Source organism: Aythya marila (assembly GCF_965140915.1).
Source record: "Aythya marila genome assembly, chromosome: 1".
Classification (NCBI taxonomy): domain Eukaryota; kingdom Metazoa; phylum Chordata; class Aves; order Anseriformes; family Anatidae; genus Aythya; species Aythya marila.
The window spans coordinates 183677003-183702182 of NC_139042.1; the positions used below are offsets into that span (position 1 = coordinate 183677003).

Here is a 25180-nt window from a genome sequence, read left to right on the forward strand (position 1 = left end):
ATTAGTGGTATTCTGTTATTCATGCGAATGTGGAATTCCTGTGCTGCACCAGCTGCAACTGCATATATACAGTGAGGGAGAGAAAAAATGTGAGGGAGCAAAGAGGCAGCTGTGCCAGCACTGCAAGTCACCCCGCAGCAATCTGACAATAAATCTTTAATTTGATGAGGAGGATCCATTCAGCCAAATAAAAATAGAGTTAAATCCATACTTATCTGATCCCTCTTTTTTTTAAATGAGAGTCCCAACGAGAATATTAGTTGGTACTAATTGCTGCTTGTTCTTCTTTGACACTGAAAATTGGACAAATATTGTACAGATTTCCTTCTCTCTTATCAGCACAGAAATACCAATCTATTTGGCAATGACTGACACTAGGATGCTACACTAGAAATCATGGCTTTAATGCTAACAGCTGTCTCATATAACCCAACAACAGGTTTATTTATCTTTCACACAGATTAGAATATTACACAAACATTCCAGTGTCTCTTTTTCATGGAAGTTTTTGAAGAAGGACTTTGAAATGTTACTGCACAACTGGCAGAACCTTATTATATAGCATCAAGGATTTAATACAGTAATGAATATTCCTTATATGCAACACAATGATTGTTTTTATCGCTGTATATATATGTATATATTCTTCTTTACATCAGTGGGATTTCAAGTCCACATTTGAAACCACAAGGAGAAGAGTTTGTATATTTTTACCATTCTGTAATTCCTATGATGTGATTTTTTGGAAAAAAATAATCTATGTGTTCTTATTTCTTTACTTGAGAATTACTCATTTATTTTGATGGAAGTGCAAGGAGCATAAGTTTCAGCATCAGAGTCAGCACATTAAGTTGCAGCTGAAAGGCAATGCATTAAGCAGGTTCTAAACAAACCACAATGTCTTTTTTACAGTACAGGCTCAAATGACCCTCATGTTCAGGCAAAATAATCCACAGGATTTGCCAAGTATTGTACATAACTAATCTTTTACATGTCTTGAGTCTGTTCTTCCCTGTGTTACTGTTATTCCACAATTTTATTGAAAAATCTTGTTGAGAACTACATTGTTTTACAATCCCCACTAGAGAAACTGTGATACATTCTATAAATGCTCTTAAAGCTGTCAGCTCATGAAGGAGCACTACTCCTGCAATGGTTTAACCCTGAGGTTCCCATTAAAATCATCCTAAAACTATAAAATATGGATATGAGAAAAATAACTTGTTCTGGAGAGAGATGGATGACAGAAGGAAAGGGAAATACAGGGGAAAAAAAAAAGACATTTTGGTCTCAGTTTGGAAAGTCACATGCCTTTAAGTGTTATCTTTGATTTCACCTAAACAAGGTTCTACACACATCCCTTTAAACAAGTTTTAAGGTATTTCCACATATATGCCTATACCAGAAAAACAGTCTAACTTCAGTGTGTCCAGTATGCAAGTCCAACCTTTACCACCCTACCCACATTGGCTGGACCTCTCCTGTTCCTTGGAGTAGTAACAGGTTCTTTCTGGTTTTAGAAAGACAGAAGTACTTCCTCCCTGACTCTTCCTCCAGCAGCAGCCACCACTTCCAAAATTCACTTTCTAGTGTCCAGGTAAGGTGGGTGCTGTTACTACCAACAGGCAGACTCTGTATGGAGGCAGGACAGAAATGGAGCCACTGCTGGGAGAACACTGCCCCCCACGGAGCAGCAAAAATCCTTTTAGGATGGCAACAGCAGCTCTCCTGTGACAGAGAGGTTCAGGAAGTGTTTGGACAACTCTTTGACCTAAAGATGAAGATGCCCCAGTGTACCCTGTATTTGCAAAGAACATTCCTCAGGTATATCCCTCCACTCTTCAACTTTTTGCATATCTATTTTGGGAACTTCTGGGTGAGCACACTAGCTGTTTGAAACCCAGTCCAACAAGCCACCTCTCTACTGCTTGCCCTATAGAAAAGTTGGGTGTTCAACACCTGCACACGCTGTTCTAAGTAGCTTGGAATGTGATTTCTGAATGCACTGTCCAGTCACCACCTTGTACAGTCCTTGACAAAGACTGATTTTATTTTATTTTTTTTCTAAGGATTCAGCAGAAAGACTAAAGGCTTTTAGGCTGATTTCATCACAAAACATTGAAAACCCCCCTCTGAAACTCTGCTTTGAAGAGCTGAAAGGTCCTTATTTTGGCAACAGCAAGGATATGTTGTTTATTATGAATATGCTATACTGTAAGCCACCTCTACACAACTAGAGTATCACAAAAGTAAAAAAAAAAAAAAAAAAAAAAAAAGAGAGAGAGAGAGAGAACAATCTGATCATCTGGGATTTTTTTTTTTTTTTGGTAAAAATAATAACTGTTTTAAATAAGGGAATTAAAAAATTACTAAGAATTTATCACAGAGCTAATAAGCTAAACACTTGATATCACATATTTCTTTTAAACATTAAACATTTAAAAATTTACCTGCAAAAAGTAAAATGACAAAATTGTCATATTTTTTCTTTAAAGTGACAAATTGTCTAATACATAACAGAAAAGAAAACCAGAGACAAGCTCAATGTATAATAAGCAACAAAGTAAAAGCACTCACTTAAGCCTTCCTTCTACACTGAAAAATGGAAACAGTGCGCTCTAACACTATTTACAGAATGCTATTACAACAATTATTTTTATCACAAACATCAAACTATGAATAAATTATTACTCAGTCTTGCTTTTCCATCTCACTTTCAGCACAGGCAACCAAGACAAGTCAGAGTGAAGATTTTCAAGGGTATGCAACAAGACTGACACACTGCTGGGTACTGGGAATGATTGATGCATATTGGTGAGATGAATTCATGAGAGGCATTAGCTCTTGTCTCTCAGTGAGTTTCTAAACCAGCTAGGGGCTGGTGATGGACACAAAAGCAAAGCATGCCCGTTTGTTCTCAAAGTTTCTATATGGATATTTACTTTACTTTTGTCTTGAAACAGCAAATTATGGATCCATCACAACGCTGCTAAAAGTTGCAAACCCTTATTTTTTTTAATATTCTTTAGTATTTGTGTGACACTTTAAACCTTCAAAATGGTGCACAAATGTTGATACACTGACAGTACTTTGATGAAGCAGATAGATATTGTCATCATAGTATAAAGATGTGGGAAAACAAATCACAAAATAGACTGACCTATCTGAGCCTGCACAATCTATCAAGGAAGACCTAGGAATCAAATAAGAAAATACACCAGTATTCCATCTGGTGTGACACCACATATCTTTTATTCTGAAGCCTTTTTTACTTCTCTTTCTGCTTCCTTCTGTTCTTATCTGCCGTCCACATTGTTCTACCTCTGTTTCTGCTGTCCTCCTACTCTCAATCTGCTGGCACTACTTTCAAGTAGGCACATTAACCTGTAGACTCACACCTTACATGCTAAGTAGTTACTTAGAAATTTCAAGATCTATAAATTTTCTTTCTACGTCTGCTCAGTGGACTACTTTGCGTTCTCAAAGTATTAGAGTTCTTGACACCATTACCTCTGAGAATCCATGCACATGCTAGCACAGGGACAGGAAAGAAGAGTCTTCTCAAATTGGGGTGAAAAAAATGTTCTCCGTCTTGAAGGTTTGAGATATACAAAGTATTCTTAAATTGAATGGGGATAAAAAGCAAACTTCTAAACTTCTTTCTTTAAATTCCTTTTCTTTAACTTTCTCTTCACCCAAAACAACAAACCAAAACTGAAGAAAAACATACAATCTGTTCCAATTCTAACACTGCAATTGGTCAAATGTTTAGAAATTATTTCCAACATACCCCTAGTAGATAGCTTGCAATGAATAAAAGCAAATTTTTGAAATGTCATTTCAAACACAAATAGAAAAAGGCATATTTTGAGAATGTAAAATGGGAAATTCTGATCATATCAAAGTTTACAAAAATCCAAAGGAACTGTTTTCACACCGATGACTTCCCAGAAGATATTCCAGTAATTCAATTTTCCAGAGATGAGGCAGGGAAAGATGACCAAATGTCAAACTTCAAATCTACTCTACCAGAGTATTCCAGGAGATTACTAGAATTTACAGTACAATTTTGAAGCAATTTTGAAGTTCCTCCCCTACTTTTTTATTTTTTTTGACACAACTCCATCCCTCCATGTGATACTTGCAGGCAGATGTAAGCTGACTTTGCTTTTGCTTTGACTCAGCCTGAGACCATGTAGTTATGTTCACAGAATCACAGAATTTCTAGGTTGGAAGAGACCTCAAGATCATTGAGTCCAACCTCTGACCTAACACTAACAGTCCTCCACTAAACCATATCCCTAAGCTCTACATCTAAACGTCTTTTAAAGACCTCCAGGGATGGTGACTCCACCACTTCCCTGGGCAGCCCGTTCCAATGTCTAACAACCCTCTCAGTAGAGAAGTTCTTCCTAACATCCAACCTAAAACTCCCCTGGTGCAACTTAAGCCCATTCCCCCTTGTCCTGTCACCAGGCATGTGGGAGAACAGACCAACCCCCACCTCGATACAGCCTCCTTTAAGGTACTTGTAGAGAGCAATAAGGTCGCCCCTGAGTCTCCTTTTCTCCAGGCTGAAAAAGCCATGTTAGTATGATGCTTAGCCTGATCCATTGTATTTTTCTTCTAAGCAGGACTTAATTGTCTTTGGCTCAATACCACAGTATTCACAGATAAATGCCTTCCAGTTTAAAGCATCTATGGATGCTTCAGTGCAATGCTAGAGAAAGCTTATGCCTGTCTGTAAAATATTAGTCACATTTGCTGTGGATCAGGTGGGAACAAGGTTAGAAACAGATATATCATGTTCATTAAGCAGCAAGTAAACTGTCTTTCTCCAAACCATAATTGTTATTGTGAAGGTGATAACAGCAGGACATGCATCTTCAAATCCCAAGGTTCCCAAAATGCACTACAAAATAGAACATTAAAATGATATTGGGTTTGCAAGGCATTTTTCACATTTTAAAAGGAGACAGTCATCCCAAAAATAAGCTCATTATAGTCATGATGCTATGCTTGAGTAGATGTTGATATTCTACCAAGCACTTGGATTTGTTAGATTTTTGCCTCCCCCCCCCCCCAAAAAAAAAGTGTCAGTTTTTGTCTAAAAGCCATAATCTAAATGGAATCTGAGAAGAGGTTTGGGATTTAAATAAAAAAAAAAAAGGCATCCTCACTCTACGTGGAGCACCTATTCATGATACCCTCATCCCAGGCTTTCTATCTGGGGTCAGTGCTGCAGCACAAAGCAGTGCACCAAAGACAGAGGTGCAGATGTCACACTGGGACAGAAATACTGGTTGCTTTCAGTCTCTTATTAGCATGCTCAGCACGCAGAAGCAGAACAACAACCAGGATTTAGCCAGAACAATCAAAAGACTGAGAAGAAAATTAAAGGATGTGGCCTGGTGGCAAAAGGATTATGTTTATTGCTAGCTATCCAAATGGAGTAGAGATTACAAACATCTTTAATTACCTCCTTCCTCCTCTCATCCCAATTTATTCCACACCACACTTGTTGTGCCAGATCTGTGAATATTCGCTTCTAATAACAGGGATTTTCTCAAGTCCCTTAGATAAACAGGATTACAAGAAAATATTTTGAGGGTTAATCATAGAATCACAGCAACATTTAGGCTGGAAGGAACCTCTGGAGGTCATCTAGTTCAAGCTTCGCTCAGCACAAGGCCAATTAGATCATGTTGCTCAAGTTATTATCCAGCCGAGTTTAAAATATCTTTTAAGACTAAAAGCCCGTAGAAAATTCCTATTCCTCTGTAACAAGCGAGGAGAAAATTGATTAGACAATGTAAAATAATAATCAATGGTAGAACATAGTACAGAAATTTTTTAGAAACCCCTTCTCTTTTTCTTATAGATATCATACCGCTTTTTATACTTGAGCTGATTAGGTATTATTTCCTTTCTTAAAAGGAGCAAGCAATTGATCAGGTATCAAGAATAACTGGATAAAATTGTCATGTAAATTTTCAGCTGAATCCATATTCCTTTTGTGAAACTCTTCCATCATTAATCCAGAACACAGGCTGGGATAAATGTGCATTTTTCTCTCCCATTTTTTCCCTTGCAGAACCAAGAAAACATCACATAATTTCCTATTGGCAATTTTGTTTTTCCTCTTCACTGTTGGATACGGGACAGTTATAGATGGTATTTAATCATAGCACCCAATTTTTTATAAGGTAATTTCTTCCATCCTATTTTGTGAATTGCTCCAATCGTGACAATCCAAAGAAGAAAGACTTACTGACATATGACAAGATGAAATCCATGATGGAATTTATCCTTTAAAGATACAAGGATGAATCTTTGAGCAAATTATAAGAATCAGTATGCAACTCATTCAGCCATGGCTTATGAAAGCAGATACACCTTGTTTTCTGTCATGATCTTTAACCTTTTGGCTTCCCTAAAATTCCATATTTACTAAAAGATCACGCTCAACTTAGCCAAGTTTTCTACATTGTCCACGTCAACATAATTAGAAATTATGTGTCTCATGATTTAGCCTTTGAAATAATCTTACTATTAACACAGAGAGCCTCTCATACACAGACTCATTTTTGCAAATGATGTGTAAGATGCACTTATGTTTTAAAGAGGAAAAGTTTGGATGCCAAATTATACTGAATAATTCCGTTTTGTTATCCTCTGCAAAATGAGCTTTGGATTTTACTGCACTTATCTGTAACTAAAAAACAAAACAAAACAAAACAAAACCAAAAACAAACAAACAAACAAACAACTTCCAGAGGTAATAGTCAAAAGTACAGTTGAAATCCATCAAGTAAAAGACAGTTTAAGCAGCTAAATCCTAAAGACAATTTATCCTCAGAAGGTATAACACAAAGCATATGAACAACAAGGTAAGCACAGTTAGATCAGGAACTATGAAACCACAATCTCATCACCCCTCTGTAAAAATTCCATGTGCAAAGATACTCATTAAAAACAAACAAACAAACAAACAAACAAAACAGAAAACCAGAAAAAAAAAACAGAAGAGCATTATGATTACTGCCTCTCTGATTAGTAAATACTTGTGTTTCTCTCCATTTTCTCTTCCTATATTTAGTCTCTAGTTTTATACTCCAGACCCAAAACAATATGAGGCTGTTTCATTCACAGAAACAACTGTTTCATTTTATTATTCCTCCAGTGCAAAAGCAAGACCATGTATTACTACATCTATAAATAATATATGGAATGATTGCTGAACAGTACCAATAACAGTATAATTAAAGTATTACTGATGAAATCTAATCATATTTATGCAGTTGCATTAGGCACAGACAAACAGCAGATGAAAAAAAAGTGTACCTTCCCTTTTCCTTAAATACCGTATATCTATGTCATGCAACCACAAGTTGGTTACCAACATAGTCATGTCTTTGTTTCTCTTAATCAATAATAAAAATTAGAAAGTTGCAGGGGCTATGATAAAGAAACAAAACTAACTGATGCTTCAAACATGATTGTCACAGATTATAAATGATGCCTACTCTTTCCTCCTCAGAGACTTCATCTTAAGCCACATTATCAAACTTTTTTTTTTTTTTTTCATGAGCAACCTTGTCATTCTAGGAAGTTCTACATTTTAGAAGTTAAGAGTATTTTTTTCTTTTTTTGTTGCTGTTGTAGTTTGCTTGTTTTTAAACACTTCTATGTAATCTTTGCCAAATAATCTTTGATTATGTGTCTGTAAGTACTGTCATACTTCAAATAATTTATTGAATTAATGATGGTAAATATTGCATAAAAATAAAGTGAGCAGCATTTATTTTATTTGTGCCATCTTGACTGTGGTTCTCTGCCTCCTTTGGTCAGATATTTAATCATGCATTCTTCACATTCTTCCCTTCTAATACAATAGACATTTTTACAAGGTTATGCAGTTACTGGCAGCAAAATATGGTCATCTCATTTGTCTTGTTTACATGAAGAATAAGCTGATTGCATCAAAATTTCTCAACATGTAAGATATTATCTTTTTCTATTTCATAAATATCTGACAGCAGAATATCACCTGCAGTGATAAAACATAGCATGTTCCTAACTTTTTATCTTTAGGCATGACCATACACATCCAAAAGACAACACTTTCAAGACACCACATTATTTAATATTCAGAATGAATAAAATCAATGATAAGAAAACATGTGGACACCAGACTCCACATGACTAAAAACTAAGCCACATCAGTAACATTTGAAAAATGAAATTAGCACTGGGTTTTGCAAGATGTCCCCTGGGGCGCCACAGCAACAAAGTTATGCAAAGCATCCTACAGCTGAGGGGGGTCCTCTAAAGGCTCTGCTACTGATCTCTGGCAGAAAAGGTCACAGTCTATGTTGGAAGGATTTTCAGCAGGGCTAAAAGGCAGGAAGCAGTTGGGAGGAATGAAGAAGCATTTCACAGGCAGTAATAAATTTTTTATACAGTTTGCATGTGAAGCTGTGTAACTGGTTTGTAAAATTGTCCAAGACTTAAGCTCAGTCTAACTATATTGTTTTATAGCATTTGCATTTTAGAATGACCATTAACTACTCAGTAACATATATATAATCAGCTTCATTTAGCTTGTTAAAGAAGAAAATAATTGTATGAAGCACTTTAATACAAACTCACAATTTATTTTTCAATGAGACAGAAAGCAGGCAGGAATTAAAAGCAATAAGAAACCAGAAAATATTTCTTACTGATAAACTGATAAAGTTTTAGGATAAAACCATGCTCTTTTCTCTGGGACTCAGACTAAGTCTTTCGCCTTGAAGAGCAAACATTTTTTCTAATTTCCTTATTACTCTCATGGAAGCATTCAAGGATTTAGAAGAATACTTAAATACATACTATAAAAAATCATTGAGTGAAATATTCAGCATTTTGGAATAGCAGATAAATCTTCAATTCAGTCTCTACTTGAATCATGCTTCTATTAATCTCCACTCTGAGGTCACATTGGTTTGTACTCCATTTTGAAGCACTTGTCTGAGCACTCAGTTTTCTCCTTTTCCCTGTCAAAACTTCTGACTAGTAGCATTGCTGTTTGTACACTGATATTTTACAAATGAAAAAAAAAAAAAAAGAGAGAGAGAGAGAAAAAAAAAAAAAAAAAGAAAATAAAAAAAAACCACAGGCATAAATACTTCTTTACACTGCTTCTCTTCACAAATGTATCTACCAGTTCAAAACTATAAAGCAACTACAGAAAATGCCTGTGACAAGCAAATGACTCGTAGCTCTTGCCAGCAGTCTCACCAGGCTGGTGAAAAATTCATTGTCCATCACCGTTTCATTCTACTCTTAGTACAAGAGCTTTGCTACCCTTTTCTGGCTGCACATACTATATAAAATCTGAAGTTATGTTCTCCTTTATCTGGGATCTGTCAGTGCAAATATGTTACTGCTTGTGATCTGAAGAGCCAAGATGAACTACAGCTCTTCTCAATTCTCAGTTTCTTTTTACACTGAGTTTTGTGTTTTCTCCTCCAGCCTCGCTGATTATTTTCCTTTATATCAGAATGACAGTACTGAAAATTATCCCAGTAAGGAGCCAGCTCCAGCAGCAGGCAAGATAGGCAGTACCCTAGGGCAGCAGACAGCTTCATATTTCTGCATCAGAAACGAGACAGATTGGCTCTTCTGGCCCAGCTGGTCACTGGACTATACTTAAGCAACTTTCCCCATTGCTGTCAGAGGACTAAGGGGAAAAGAAGGCGGAAGCAATGACGTTACTAACACCAACAGGAGCAGAAAATTGCTTCAGTTTCCACCTCTTCCCATCCCTCCTACTTGCAGGAGAACATCCAACCCTTCGTCCGTCCCTTCCCACCCCCCCAGCACATCCCTACCAGAGAACCGTGATGAGTGCTGGAAGAAGCAGGTGGGAAAGTGGAGGTAGGTAACTGCTTAAGATGAGGGATATGTTGGACATAAAGGGAAGAAAGAAGGACTGGAAATGGTCTGTGTTAGAGGAAAAAGGCACCTTCTGAAACTTGGGACCCCTCCCTACCTATAACAATATTTTCCAGGCTCTCTCTCACCTGAGCAATTTTGTGATTAATCTCTGCCAACACTCTTAGTTCCCTTTGCCACCAACAAAAAAAGCAATATGGCTGCTGTCAAGTAAACCTTGTTTGGCTGTAACTAAAAAATGAAACTGTGGAATAAAGGACCTCCAATTCCATAGGCAGCTTCCTCCATCTTCTTTACTGTTTGCCCATAATTTGCTAATTTCATGCTTGCCTAATTTAATATCCTCTTGTATTGCCTCAAACTACATCTCAATATATGCTCAAAAACTACATCTCCCTGTATGCTCATAAGCATACTGTATGCCAGAGTCTCATAATTATGCTTGCCTGCAATGAAAAACAGTATGACTCAAAATCTATCTGGTTCTTATGCTATTCTAAGAGTTCTATCAGCTGTGGCCTTTCAAGTCAAACTATTTTGTAGGATAACAGGTCAATAGCACAAGTAACTCCCATTCCTGCTCTTCCAGTGAACAGTTCAGGGCATCTCACGATTCTCCACTTCCTAAAGACGCATTTTTTTCCATAAAAATCTATATGAAACTTCTTCATACAACAGCACTTATGGAATAGCCTATGACCTGTCTCCTGTATTCAAGTGCAAATAAATTCTGTATTCTTCTGTATTCAAATACTCATACATATTCAACTCCTACATATTGAGCCTGAAATCCTCTAAAACAGTTTACAAGCTCAGAGCAGGTCCCAACCTTACCACCTTTCCTACAAACTCTCCAGTTGATCTCATATTGATTCCATCTATTCTGGAACTTCCTTTTGATAAAGTTTCTACTTTGACTTAGTTGTTAACTTTTAGGGGAGGTATCTTATGCACAAAATAGACTTTCTGATTGGCTTTACAACCTTCACCTTTACCTGCAGCCCTAATATGTAATAAGTCGACCATGAACTGATCATGAACCTTCCCTGACATAGTTTGTCCACTGTATCTGGAAATAGCTTGAGAAAAACAAAATTCTTAACATCTACAAAACTGTTTTCTGGAAATAGAATGACTTTGCCTGAGACTCAAGGATCTTTATATTCTAGCTGATTTAGGGAAGTCTGAAGACCCACACCAATGACACCAGAGGTTAATGAAGCCTTTAAAACAAAAGCTGACAAGTTCAAGGGTGAGGAAAAAAAGACGGGCACTTTCAGAAGAAAAGGTAATCTTGACTGTGACAGTAGGCAAATGTTATATGTACTCATTGTAGGGAAGAGCACAAGAACAACTCTGAGTTTGAAGAGAAGCATAGTTTGGAGATGCACTCTCCATGACAAATCCATGCAGCTCACATGGGCCCCCGAGCCACCAGAGAATGCCCCAACAGGTCAACAAATGAGCAAGGGATGCTGCATACACACTCATGACCTTGCTTCAACCCATATATCCGTATGTCTTTTACATTGCCATTTCTTTTAGAAGTTCCACACGTACCACATGGAAATGGTATGACTGAGCTGGAGAAGCCAGGGAGTGTATCAACTGTATTTTACATCTTGTTCCACCTCCTTGGAGTTCTGCAAAGCTCATCTGAATATGTTACTATAGCAGGCTTCTGGTTTGCTTGTCTGGGAAATTTGCTGCAACTCTACAGCTAGGAGAAAGTCTACCAAATAATATCTCCTTCTACTTCTTTTCTCCACAGACCCAGAAGATGCACATAAATGCTGTGCTTATAATTTTGCCTATCACAAATCCGTATTTGTGGTCTGAATGGAATAGAAGCTATCATCCCAATTCAGTTTAAGCTGCTTTCTCAGATACTGTAACAACTGCAATTTCTAAATTGTTTTTCACAAGGCACACTATGGTGCCAGTAAAACCCCAACACACTGTCTGGAAAGTTATCTACGAAAGATTCCAAATGACATTTTAACAGAGAGAAAAGTGTCTGAAGTCAGCGCGTAGGTCAAACAAATCAACAAAAAAACACACCTAATTTTCTTCCTCTATGCCACACTGACTGGTTCAACTACAGATGGCATGATGTTTTCCCCTCCAAGTCAGTTTGCTGACTGCCTCCCTCAAAAATTAATTGGAAGAAGTGGATCCTATAATTTAAAATGAAATAGGCTCAGCAGGTGAGTAAGCTTTGTCAAGATTGATTACTGAGTATTGATTTTCCACCAATTGTACAAGTTACACTCCACAAGGCCACCTGCACATTAACCTAGAATACATAAAATCACCTCAGGCTAACGTCTTTCAAAAGGTTTGTGTTTTCAGAGGATACAATTCTGCAGCCTCCATCCAACTCCCTTCCTCACACATACATTCAGTGGTATTTTTTTGGACTGTGCTCACACTTCATACTTACTTCACCATAAATATTATCTATAATTAAATTTTTTTAGAAAGAATTTAAGGTAACAACTCAGAAAAAAACACCTCACGTAACATAGTGCTAACTTAAACTCTAAAAATTGTATAGCTGTTCAGGTAGGTTCTCCCACAATATGAAGGGAAGGGATGTTGTACACAGCGACAGCAGAACAGCTTACTGTGGCCTGGAAGCTTCTGCCTGGTCCGTCTGAAGCTTCTCACCTCCCTCCACTTCCATGGTGCAGTAGACAATCCGATTGGGGGCAACTGACTTTAAACCTTGCACTTCCATTATAACAATCTGAGGAGAAGAAAGCAAATAGTTCATCCTTCAGACTTCAGAAAGCATTACATAACACAGCTATTGTGGTATTAAATGCTACACAGAAAACCTAAAACAAAACAAAACAAAACAAACAAACAAAAAACACCACATTGTCTCAAATCTTTGGAGACATAAAAGTTTTAATTTTGCCTTCTTTTTCTACTTTCAGCAAGATACACTAGGAATGGAAATTTTTGCTCTGTTTCTACTTGGACAGAAACTCACTCCAACCATAATTTCAATGCTAGTAGTTGAATTTGAGAGCAATATCTAAATATAATTCTAAATGTTAATGCACGAGGAGGTGTCTCTTTAAAGCAGTCATCCAAATAAGTATTTATAGAAGGTTACTGAGATTGTTAAATTAGACAAGCAAACCGATGAAGTCTTGGAAGTTTAATCACAGTGCTGTGACCAAGGAGGCTGCAACCCTTGAAACTCATCTCTGTCATGATAGAGAGCACCACTATCAGCTGCAGTATTTTTCCCCCACTACCTACCCACAAGAAGTGAGCTCTAAGCTCGCTTCTTGCAGGCAGGTGCAGTCATTGTGCATAGGGAGATGTGGGGGGAAGAGATGGGGAAAAAAAAGCCACCTCTACCAGCCGTCCCCTGAGAAATTTCCTCAGTGGGGACATTCTCGGCTTGGCAAATTCCACAGTTTTTCAGCTCCTCTGAACTACTCGGTAATCGTTCAGAAGAGCCAAATACAGTCTAACTTCAACTGCTCTGTGTCTCTTACAAGCCTTTCAGTTTGTCACAGTGTTAATCTACTGGAATTTTTACACTTCAGATGTTTCTAATTCAAGGAAGATTTGAAAAGAAAGTCCCGTTTCCCTGCCTGCTTCAGAAAAGCTGCTTTCCTTTTCAGCCCCATTTGTGCCTAAGAAACTGTGAAAAACTTTGTCCATTTAATCAGCAGAGAAGCTGTCCTCATCTGAACAGCAATAACAAAAACACAGTATTTGTTTGATTGTTTTAAAGGTGACAGAAGTAATGACTACTTCTGGTCTCATTAGAAGCAATTGATTTCTTAGGTCAGCAAGCAACCATTAAAATGCCTGGCTATCAAACTACTTGCATATTTGCCAGTTCACTTTTATTGAACTGTGTCAAGGCAGATTCACCCTTAGTTTTAAAATCTCTTGTACTTTAAAACTCCCCAAATCTTAGCAATTGTTAGATGTCTTGCAAAATTCCAGTGAGTTGACAGTCATTAGAACTTTTTTACATTGCCCATAAATTATCAATACTGCCTATTATGCTTTATAAATAATATAGCAATTCAGGGACAATGATGTAATTATCTCTGTTCTTCTCCATCGCTTGTGGTCCAGGAATTCAAACAGCTATAAAAGTGATCAATGATCACTTTAAGACTGAGAAGAGATCCTTCTGGCTAACACTGTCTATATGGTCTTTCCACATGTCAAATGTATGTCCTTGTTGAATGCAGACTTCATGTTTATTAATTTTTTATGTTGATAATTCTCCTTGAGTTTCTAATTTAATTGCACAGCACATTTGTCCTTGCTAGCACTTCTGGATTCTAGGAATGGAAAAAAAACCTGCATTTCATTAGGAAGGAAACTGTCACTAGCTGATTAACTAGCTCATTAGCTGATGAACAGCTTTCTAAATATTACATGTCTATTTCTTAAACAGTTCAACAGCTGAAGAACATAAGCAATTAAGTCTTCTGCTACTGCTTTGATATTTTATTTATTTTACAAATTTCTGCAAATAGGCTAATTGATGAAATATCCAACTTGCAAAAATAGTCACTGTCGCTTTTAGCATCTCTTGTCTTAGAGCACAAGGTCCATTCTCACTAGAACATTACCAATAATAATTTGCTGGTCTGTCTTAACAATGAAATGCAGTGGCAGAATTAACCCATACCACACTTCACCTGCCCAATTAGGTGTTTTTTTGTTTATTTGTGCTAATGTTTTAACATTACAGATTTCTTGTTCATTCCTGTGCAGCTGCTCTCAGTAGGGCTTTTGCTGGTAACCGTACTTATTCAAGAAGTATGAAATTGTATATATATCACCTAACATTTTTTTCAGAAATAAAATATTCTGTCTCCAAGGAAATGCAATCGGGTTTTGTTACTTGCCCATTCTGATTTGCATAAAAAAGAACAGCTATCCCATGTTTCAGTCTAAATGAATATCAGTTCAGCTGCTTCCTTTTGCCCTTATTGTCTGTGAGATTTGGCTTCCCAAAAATAAGACACATATATATATTTCACAGACAAGAAACTTAACTTATGTCGTTAACAACATGCTTAAAATGAAAATTTCCCCTACTAAAAACTGCTACCTATAGAATACACAATTCTTTGCTTGCCCATGATGAAAGGCAGATCATTAATCCTGAAGAACCTCCATGTTTTCTCTATCAGTAATGGAAGAAACAACCAAAAAAACTTAAGTTCTGCAAACTTAACAGTCTATCTAACATTTCTGGTGTGCAGGGTTGTAAACAGACCCAAACTGCTCAAAGTAACAAGTTTACTGGAAATCACTTTTACTGTCACTTTTCATTTCATGACTGTTTCAATCTTTTGGTGTTTTCCTTCCAAGTATCACATAATTTTTAGTACATACTTAATATTTCTCTCTAGAAGCCCAGAGTGAGCTTTTCTTCATTTTACAACCCTCACCAAGCAAACTTTCTTGAAGACAAATATATAAAAATATTATTGAAAAGCTTTTACAGGTACTTTTCAGGTGCTTTAGAACTACTCTTTGCTACTGGTGGTATCACTCTAGTCTCTGCAGTCCACTTGAGGTGGAAACAGCACATGTGACAGTGGGCCACAGGGTTCAGCACAAGAATTATAATATTACTTCATCATTTCGTATACTTCAGCACTATACTACACCAGTTTTACATGCTGGATGAGCTATTATTTTTTAGTGTATGATAGATGGATCGATCCTACTACTCTTCCAAAATTTTTTTTGGCCTCCTACATTGTTAGCTAGTAATATTAAAGTAGCATATGGCAGGATAAATAATTTCTCTTTTACAGTTAAATAAAAGATTTAAACATTTTTTGACATAACAAAGAAAATTAGATCAGAAAATTTCAACACTACAAGAAAAAAACAGATGCACTGTTCACTTAAGAATATACATTGTTTAAGAGACATACATGCTTTTTGTTTGTTTTAAAACACTGAACAACTGAAATATTTATTACTTAACATTACCCAATGTTTTACACAAACCGAAGCTGTTTCAAGTGCATAGCACTTAAATGTGGCATCTTCTGACAGACAAATACATACTATGCAACAAGGAAACATTTTTATTGTAATATTACCTAGAGACAGAGATCAGCATTTCCTGATATTCACATGTACAGAATGGGACCTGACCAATGATGCTTTCCTCAGATGTTTAAGTAACTAGTGTCTTCTAATTTGTGTCTTCCTCTTGAAGTGAATTGAGCTCGATGTGGATTGGGACTGCATACCTATAGAGCAGACTTCCTGCATAACCTCAGTAAATACAAGTTTGTCTCTTGAAGAAAATGCAAAAAAATTATAAAAAACAGCCTATTATGACCAACAGTAAGAAAGTTGGAATTTGATTTATTCTCTAAATGCTTTCAGTGAGAAAACACAACTTGTATGCAAACTTCTGCAAATGAGGATTTGACAACCATAGTGTTTCCTCATTATGTTCCAAAGTGTGCCTATGTACCTAATGTTCTGGAATTCATTTAAACTTACAGCTGTGTAGGAGATTCAACTGCCCACATTGCTGTGTGGAACGAAATGTAGCTACAGCTGTAAAAGGAAAGCACATAATTCATATAAACTCCAACTCCTAATTATCAAAGAGACAATGCATACTTTACTAGTTTAAAATATTTTTTATTAATGACCGAGGAAGGACTAGTAACAAAAAAAAAAAAAAAAAAAAAGAAAGAAATAGACATTCTGAACATTCTAATAATTTAAACCGTCAACAAATGTTCAGTGAAATATATGATTACCTCTAATGTGAAGGAGAGGACCACATCAGACTTTGACAGCTGAACCTCATTTTCGTCCCCTATGTCCAAGAATGCAGAATTTTGTGATCGCTTTAACTTCTGCAGTTTAAATTCTGGCCCACCTTTAGACACTGGAAGACTTTCCAAATTGGCCATCAGCAAATTCACTGAAGACCGCAACTCTTCTATGTACATGTTTTCCATTTCTCTTGTTATGAACTTTGGGAATTTTCTTTCCTTGGAAGGAAAAAAAAAAAAGTTGGGCAGAAAAAAATCATGCTGCATTATATAGCATATTAATTTATTAATTTGCTCTCACTTAGAGATATTGAAAAAAAATAAAAGTCTTAATTCCTACATGTAACTATTTGTATCCTTTGAAAACAGTAATGGGAAGGCTAATTGTGTGCTCAAAAAATAAGTCAGTCATATTCTTGCTTCTAACATAAAACAGCTGAACTACAACCGCAACGTGAAATTTCTACTTCTGCTTATTTTTATTTTTAATAACAAGTCATTCATTTAGAAAGTAATGCAGAGTTACACACAATTATTTTACACATTTAGGTCTGGATTCCAACAGAGTGCTAAAATGGCCAGGGACTGTAACAATCCTACTTGTGATATTTAATATAGAAGGACATAATGTTGTCCACTGAAATAAGATACGAGCTCTAAGAGAGAAAAAGTAGACTTGGCTTTCTAAAATTTACAAAAGCAATTTTTAATTTACTCTATTAGCACTAACTTGAACTACAAAGCTCACTCAGTTTTGTTACTTGCAGTGCTAATACAACTACTCTGAACTTTGACTTAAACTGGAAATATAAACTATATTATACATACTTTAAAAGTATATATATGTAGCATGCTGTAAGACAAAAACATTATATCTAAGTACAGAATAATGCATTTTGCATCTGAAATATAATCTACTTTAGTTCCAAAATACATCCTCCCAAATGTGCAAATAATATACTCTCTGTTGCATCACTGGACTTGCTGACGAAGGAAAGGTAGGATTACACAGTATACAACCTTTCAAAACAAATTTTGCTCTTTCTCTACCCCATACGTACTCCACAGCAGAAAGAAATGCATCTCCCAGACTGTTATGCTGTCAGATGACGTTCAGTGTCAGAATCAGAAAGTGGAAACCCACATTATTTATCATCCCACTTAATCTCGTAAGAAGATACATTTTTGGTACATGAAAGCAACCGCTTACCCTTGCCATTTGTTCAGCCAGTTGTAGACGTCCATCTAGTTCACGTCTGATCTGGGCTGCTTGCTCATCTGCATTATCCAACTTGCACAGAGAACAAAAAATATAAATAATATTAACTGTAAGAAACACACACTTTATAGCAATTAATGTAGTTGAAAAGAAAAGAAAAATGATTTGCAACAACCTTTGTATCTTAAAATTTCTGAAACACTAAGCAAATACGTAGCTTTGAGTCTTACCAAGATGAACGAAATGCAAGGGCCACCCATTATCCACAGCAGTCAAAGACTCTGAAGGGTAGCCCTTATTCCCTTGACTTTTTAATACTCAGCTTAAATAGAAGGAGCATTATTTCCTTATGAAAATAACCACTGAAAACATTTGTCCATGAAGCAGAAAACTGAACTGACAGAATAGCTGAGAAAATGTTTGCAAGGAATTTTTCTCTTTGGTGCCATGAGATCCTCTGGAACTAGACGTAGGGAGAGAAAACTGTGCAGCTATACCTTCTGTGTATATATTATTTCAATCACATGAATCTTTTCTCCAAAATACTGTCCAGCTGCTCAGATTAAGGCCTATCCAGTTTTTGAGCTTCCAATATTTTCATATGGAGGAAATAATTATGACTAAAGCTCAGGCTTCAGTCCTGGAGGTAAAGGGGAAGGACCCATCTCTTCCCCTCAACAGAGTCACTGGGTCTCAACAAAGAGCATCCCGAGTCATTTTTCACTGTTTTACTTGTTAAGGGTAGGTGAAATGTGGCTTCACCGTAGCAGACTGACCTGCATGGCTGAGCAGGCTAAGAGGAAGAAGCGTGGTGCATCTGGAAAAGGCCAGGCACAACTTGACATCTTACTGAATACGTGCCCATCAAGGGTGAAGACAAACATCACAGTGTTAACAGAGGGCTTTCCTTTTCTACGGGTAACTGCAGGCACAATCCTGAATGCTGATATGAACTAGTGCTTTTAGTCTTTAGACAGCTAATGTCTGAAGATACATCACTTGCTAAAAAACAATCTGAAATTGATTAGTGATGGAAACTGGCAAAAATCAGTTCTCTAATTAAATGAGACCTTCAGCTAAAGAGCTCACAATTAGTTTAGAAAATGACTGATTCCATTAAACTAAGTTTTTTATGTAAGACCACTATTTAGTGCACCAGGCCAAATACATAATGCCATTTTCTTTGCAACAGTCCTCTGCTAAAGTCAGTAGATCTCATTGAACCAAAGCCTTGTTGAAAATTAAGCATTTTTTCCTCCAAAAAAACAAATAAAAAATCTGATTATTTTTGGGAAAAAACAAACAAACAAACAAACAAACAAAACATCTATTGCTTAAAGGTTTATTGCAGCATTATGTACAATGAACATCTGACCACATTTAGCAAGAGAATATAAAGTTTTCCACAGCTAGGATAGAAGTGATGACAGGGAGCACAGTCTGTCATCTGAGCAATCTGGCATCGGTCAAGACCCTTGAAGGATCTGCTCCAGACTACTAGAAAACAGGAGACCAAAACCTGATGGTATATGAGAGGCTCAGTTTAAACAGAACAGTAGAAATTGGATCTTGCTGCAGACTGGTAGGGTCCTCCCACTAAGCGTGTCTGTAAATCTGCTCCTAGCTTGACTGTCAGTATAAATGGCAAGAGCATTCAGGATGAAATTAAGTATTTTATGTTTCACAGCATACAGTTAGAGTATTCCAAATAAATTCCTGAATTTGCATTATACTATTTCATAACAGAACAAGAAACTGCTTTTTGGCCTTCTAACAAAACATATTTATAACTTGTCCTTTCCTTTGTATTAAATAATACATTTAAATACATTTAAATAATACATTTCCTTTGTAGTAAATAACTACTTTATTTTTACACATATTTTTATTTAATCAGTTTGACAATCTGTATAATAGGAAAAACAATTCTGTTTTCCTTTTGGGGCTAAGAGAAGGGCAGCATTATTTTAATAACGTATTTCAAAATAGGCAATTGACTGAAAAATATCTGCCTGGAGGGAATTTTGATGACTGAATTTTGATTTCTGCCAAAAGGAGGGTGTGGGAGAGCAGAATGAAGCTAGAACTTTTTCCTGTGTCAAGACATAACTTCACTGGCTGCTTCTATTATTAACTTGGTTGGAGGGCCAGAAGCTTTTGGTTAAAAATTATATTTACTTATTTTTTTCCACACAAAATGATCATTTAAGTTAATGAATGCTAGTCTGGTTTTGTAAATCAGCATTTTTTCCCTAACCATGTATTACTTCCCATTATCTATTTGTAGTTGACAGCTTACAAAATGTGCCAATTTCCCCACTTACTTATTTTTAAATTTCAGTATTCTTCCTGAAATATTTATTTATTCAAATAATATGTTGTTAATGTATGTGCATAATGATGTTTTGCCAAGTATGGAAAGAAACTGAAAAGTTGAAACACTGAAGAACACTGCTTTACTTATAGACAGAACCAAGGTAAGAATGACTAGTAGGTCATTCACAGCTGTCCTAGTAAGATGTAAAGTTGTTGACATTAGAGTTTTTGCAATATACAAAATGAAGCAACAGTGAAGCAACATGCTACATGCAAAGTCATTCTACTTGTTTTTATCCTAAAATCAATAAAACACGTCAAAACCAACTTTCCAAGCAAAGCGGTCAGTGATTATAAATGTGAAGTCATACTTTATACATCTGCTGAATCTGAAGTGACAACAGTAGGAATAAGTAAATTCTGAAAATGCAGGTGGAAGCTGGAATTCGTGACTTGTATCCACTTCCTTACACAGGGAAGACACTCATTATAACCCACCGTAGGGGTGGAAAGCAGAGACAGGGGTTAACATTAAGTGCATCCTTTTCCATAATTCCTTATTTGTGGATCAAATCCATACCCAGGACATAGAAGAAGTTATGACAACCATTGTATCAATTTTTAAAATGTTAAAAAAAAATAGAAAAGCACAGAAATAAATACAAATGTAAAACTGCAGGATACCAACTCAGATTTTTCTTAGTATTGCAACAGGTATTTGCTTTAAAAAGTCACTAACTTGCAAACACTTAAAATACTTTCTGAACTATTTGTCATGTCGTATTTAAATGAAATTATCCATCACATAGATCAATTGTAATGCTGGAGACTTAGGAGGGCAGGCATGCCAAAAGGGAAAGAAGAAAAGTTATATTCATACAGATTGTTTTAAAAGAGGCTACATGCAAACTCCATTTAATAAAAACACCTCAGTTTTCTCCAATGGTAGTAATTATTCACCATAGCTATTTATCAACTACACCAACAATAGAGATACTCTTTATGTTCCTTATACTTCACTTAACCAATTATTCAGTATCTTAGCAGCAGTGAACCTCGCTACAGCAGACTCTACAGATACCAGACTTGTTTTCAGTGTAAAATACACTTGAAGTCCTGACCAAACAAATCAATATTTTCCCAAATTGGCATACACCTGGCCCCTGAAACTTACAACTTCTAGGCATACACTGACTCACATTTGGAGGACTACTTATTTCAGTAGGAAAATTTGTAATTGAGCAAAAAGTATGAATAAGATAGCTGTGTCACTTGTGCCTTTTCTCTTTGCAGAGATTATTAACTGGATATTCAAAGTTTCTTCAGAAAATTCAGTAATTATAAGTGGCTATGTTTGGATGGACTATGCTTGGATGGATAAGAAGTTACTTTTATTAAAAAAAATCCTGGTAGCTCATCATCTGGCTTTTTTTTTTTTTTCAATGGTGTTATATAAAAACAGCTTTCTAAAATAAGCCTGCCAGTCTTAGACATCAAGCTATTCATTTGAAAATGTTTTTATTCCTTAATGTTTGAAGTTGCCATTATGTTTTTCTCCCACTTTCTCACACTGAAAAGGGCAATCACTTTTTATTACAAACTTCTTTATTGTCAGAGATGGGCTGCTTGTCCAACAATTTTTATTAAAGGATATATTCTGTTGCTAATATCAGCGTTAACTGCTAACCGGCAGACTGAAGTTTTCTACTCTGAATTTCTGCTTTAATAACTTCAACCAAAATGACTCAATTGTTTCTGAAAAGGAGGGCAGAGAAGATAACACACTGCTATATCCACAATAAGAAAACTGGTGACCATCTTGTAAAAGAATACCATCTTGTTTTCAAGTATGAATCTGATATTCTGCAGCACTCCATCTGAAAATCAGACCATCTCTAGCCAAGTTGTGAACCTCTGAAAAAGGAAGCAGCCATTACTAGGGGATAAATCAGATCCAGCATTCAGGCTCGTCTTCAGGCTGTGCTGCTCAATCTCTTGAATATGCATGGGGTCTATGCTCCTCAGATTATTTGCTTATTTGAGGAAGACTGCAAGTTTATTAAAGTTACAAATCACTATTCTGATCAACGGCATAGTATCTTACTTGATATACAGTTGTTTGACAGTTGCGACTAGACAGCACAGCATAGAAGCACATCTTAATTCATGTTCACATTATCTTGACAGGTTGGAAGAGACAGTCTACCTTGTGATTCCTATTTAAATAACTTATATTTTTTTTAGCATTAAAAGGCTTTAACATATTTGTGTATTTTGGTGCAAAAGAGTAGTACATTAGAAAAAAAATCTGGTTAATGTGCAAGTGTACCCTAAAGAAAAAAAAGGAGTAATACTGCCAGGAGGAAATGCACTAATTCCGTGGCACACACTTGTCTTACTCTGCCTGCAAAGAGAGTCAGATGACATTTTTCAAGACAGAAAAGTTTGAGTACAGATGAGTACTGACCAGCTGGAAGTTATTGTTCTCAATGTTCATAAGTGCTCAAACCAATGGATAGTTGCTTCAAGTGACTATCTCATTAATGGTCAGTTAGCTTTCTGCAGTTTTTTAACCTGCAGTAACATCAACATCAAAGTGTATTTACATGCACGTAGTGATACAAATTTCTTTACATTTAGTGACTAAATTGACAGTACAGGTATCTTAGGACTTGTTCATATTTCTGTGGCCCAAAACCCTCAGCTCTGCCTCCTGAGTCCTACCACTCAGCTCTGCTCTGTGAGGACACAACAGTCATTTTTACTTTAGAGCAATTTTTTGCCACACGTAATGGCTCCTGGGCCCTGCTGAGCTGATGGGTTATTCGTGGCTGCCTCCAGGAGGCAACCTGCAGGCTCCATTTCTGACTGCTGCGTGGCAGCACAAGCCAAAACTGTCAACATGCACCAAATGGAATAAAGGGCTTGCATTAAAAGTGTGATTAGATACTTAAGGAAAAAAAAAAAAAAAAAAAAAATGATTTCTATGCCATTTCTAATGGCATCCAGCAGCAAGGCTGGAAGAGCAAATGAAGGCCAGAAAAGTCCTACTGTTCAATTTTGATTGTGAATCAAATAAGCAAGCAGTAGGTATGGTGGATGTAAATACTTGCATATTTTCAGACTGTGGTGCTTTTATCTCTGGCCCCCAAAAAAGGAGTTTTGCTTCAAACAGACCTGCCATCTTGAAGACCTGCAGGGTTTCTTCTCGTCTTTACACATGCTGAGTTTTTCTACAGGAACAAACTTGGAATATATTAAGCAGCCATGTAATGCCCCGTCACATTAAGAAGCTGTTGTGCACGTAACACAAAAAAAAAACTGCAGAGATTCCTGAAGTCTCCCAACCTTGTGAAACAAGATTAGCAGCTAAATATATGAAAGTAGAAGGATCTTTTCCTTCCAAGTGAGGCAAAAAACACCTCACCCAACTCCAGTCTGTAGCAGCAGATGCTTTTGGACATGAATTTGGACTTAACTTCTGAAGAACAAAATCGTGACAGAGGTAAAATCCTTGCACTTCCTATTGGGAGAAAAACAGCTATTTGATTAAAGGGCAGGATGCATGAAGCTTTCTAAACAGATTCTGCTGGACCTTTTTGGCCTCCTGTTCCACAGGAAGGAAGACACAGCTGTAAATAGAAAGAAAATGTCAATCCTCTATTTCAGAGAAGGCTATGCTGTTTAGCTTCAATTTTAAAATCGGTTCTCTTCATTGTAGAATATACAGTGAATTAATTCAAATTAACAAGAAAGATCACTTAAGTCGTATTTAAAAATTCATATGTCCTGTGCACCCTGCAAAATCTATATTATGTATCATGAAAATGGCTATGCTGGTGGCTGATCCTGTCCTGTGCCATGGTGAAATCCTGTGGATTTTCCACAGAACTCTGCAAAAAAAATTTAAAACATCTGTTCTCTAATCTTCCTCTCCCCTCTTTCCACCTTGTTTCTTTTCCTACTCAGCACAAACAACAAATTGCTAGATTTGACAATATTTTTAGACTATGAGAAACATCAAAGTGAAACATTAAGAATGACAGAAAGAGAAAAACTGTTAATTGTTAAAATAAAGGGGATAAAAAAGCACCTACACGAGAAATTTTCTCTATTGTGGAATACCAGTATACATATTCTCAGCTAATACCAAGTCAAAAGACCTAGCAAGAACTGAAAGTATGTCTACTTTCTGTCTGTCTGCAGCAAGTAGACTGGTAAAAGCTTACTAGTCTAAAGCCCTTACGAAGTATCCTAACAACTTCTCATGTTGCACCATCAGACCTCATGGCATTTTCATAAAAATTTTGTTGAATCAATCCTCCAAAAGATTGCCTTTCAGACAGTGATCCAGGCCAAGCTAATCACTCAGTTTTCCTGAAACACAGTGCCAGCAAAAAGCTCAAACATGACTTTGAACTAGTTTTAATACAAATTCCTACTGAATGCTATCAATCTTCAATTTCTAGAGCTGTGGTATTTGGTAAGTAAAGGTACATATACACCTCAGCTCCTGCCTTCATAACTTCGTAGACCCCAACCATATTCCTCAACCTCAGCCTTCTCATCACACTAAAGCATTTCAGCCCTTTCAGCCTCTCCTTGAAAGGCCATGAAGTTCCACAATTTTCAGTGCCACCCTCCAGTCTTTAATGAACTCCTCTATATCCCTGAGATAGATATACTCTCCATTTCATTATCATTGTTCTTCATAGCCATGAGAAGTATTTTGTAACATTTTGACTATTGTTGCACACAGACCTAATGATTTCAGCACAAGAAACCCAAAGTCTCTTTCTTGAGCTGTTACTGCCCATTCTCAGTTCAGCATCCTATGCATATGAACTAGTTCTGCACCACAGAGCATTCAAAGTCAGGCTGGAAAGAGTGTTGAGCAACC

At 36.5% G+C, this 25180-nt stretch overlaps 1 protein-coding gene across 4 annotated transcripts in view; it reads right to left on the bottom strand.

Annotated features, from left to right (window-relative positions):
- CADPS2 (calcium dependent secretion activator 2) overlaps nt 1-25180 on the bottom strand; it is a 312175-nt gene that overhangs the window by 169660 nt on the left and 117335 nt on the right. For all 4 annotated transcript variants that reach the window (XR_014318177.1, XM_082768101.1, XM_082768100.1 and 1 more), the window contains exons 4-6: nt 17956-18036; nt 16728-16964; nt 12567-12688 (exon numbers count right to left, since the gene is read on the bottom strand). Coding sequence is in view for 3 of the 4 variants with exons in the window: in XM_082768101.1 (XP_082624227.1) it covers nt 12567-12688; nt 16728-16964; nt 17956-18036 (440 nt within the window). In the remaining variant the exon portion in view is untranslated. The remainder of the gene's footprint in view (nt 1-12566; nt 12689-16727; nt 16965-17955; nt 18037-25180) is intronic.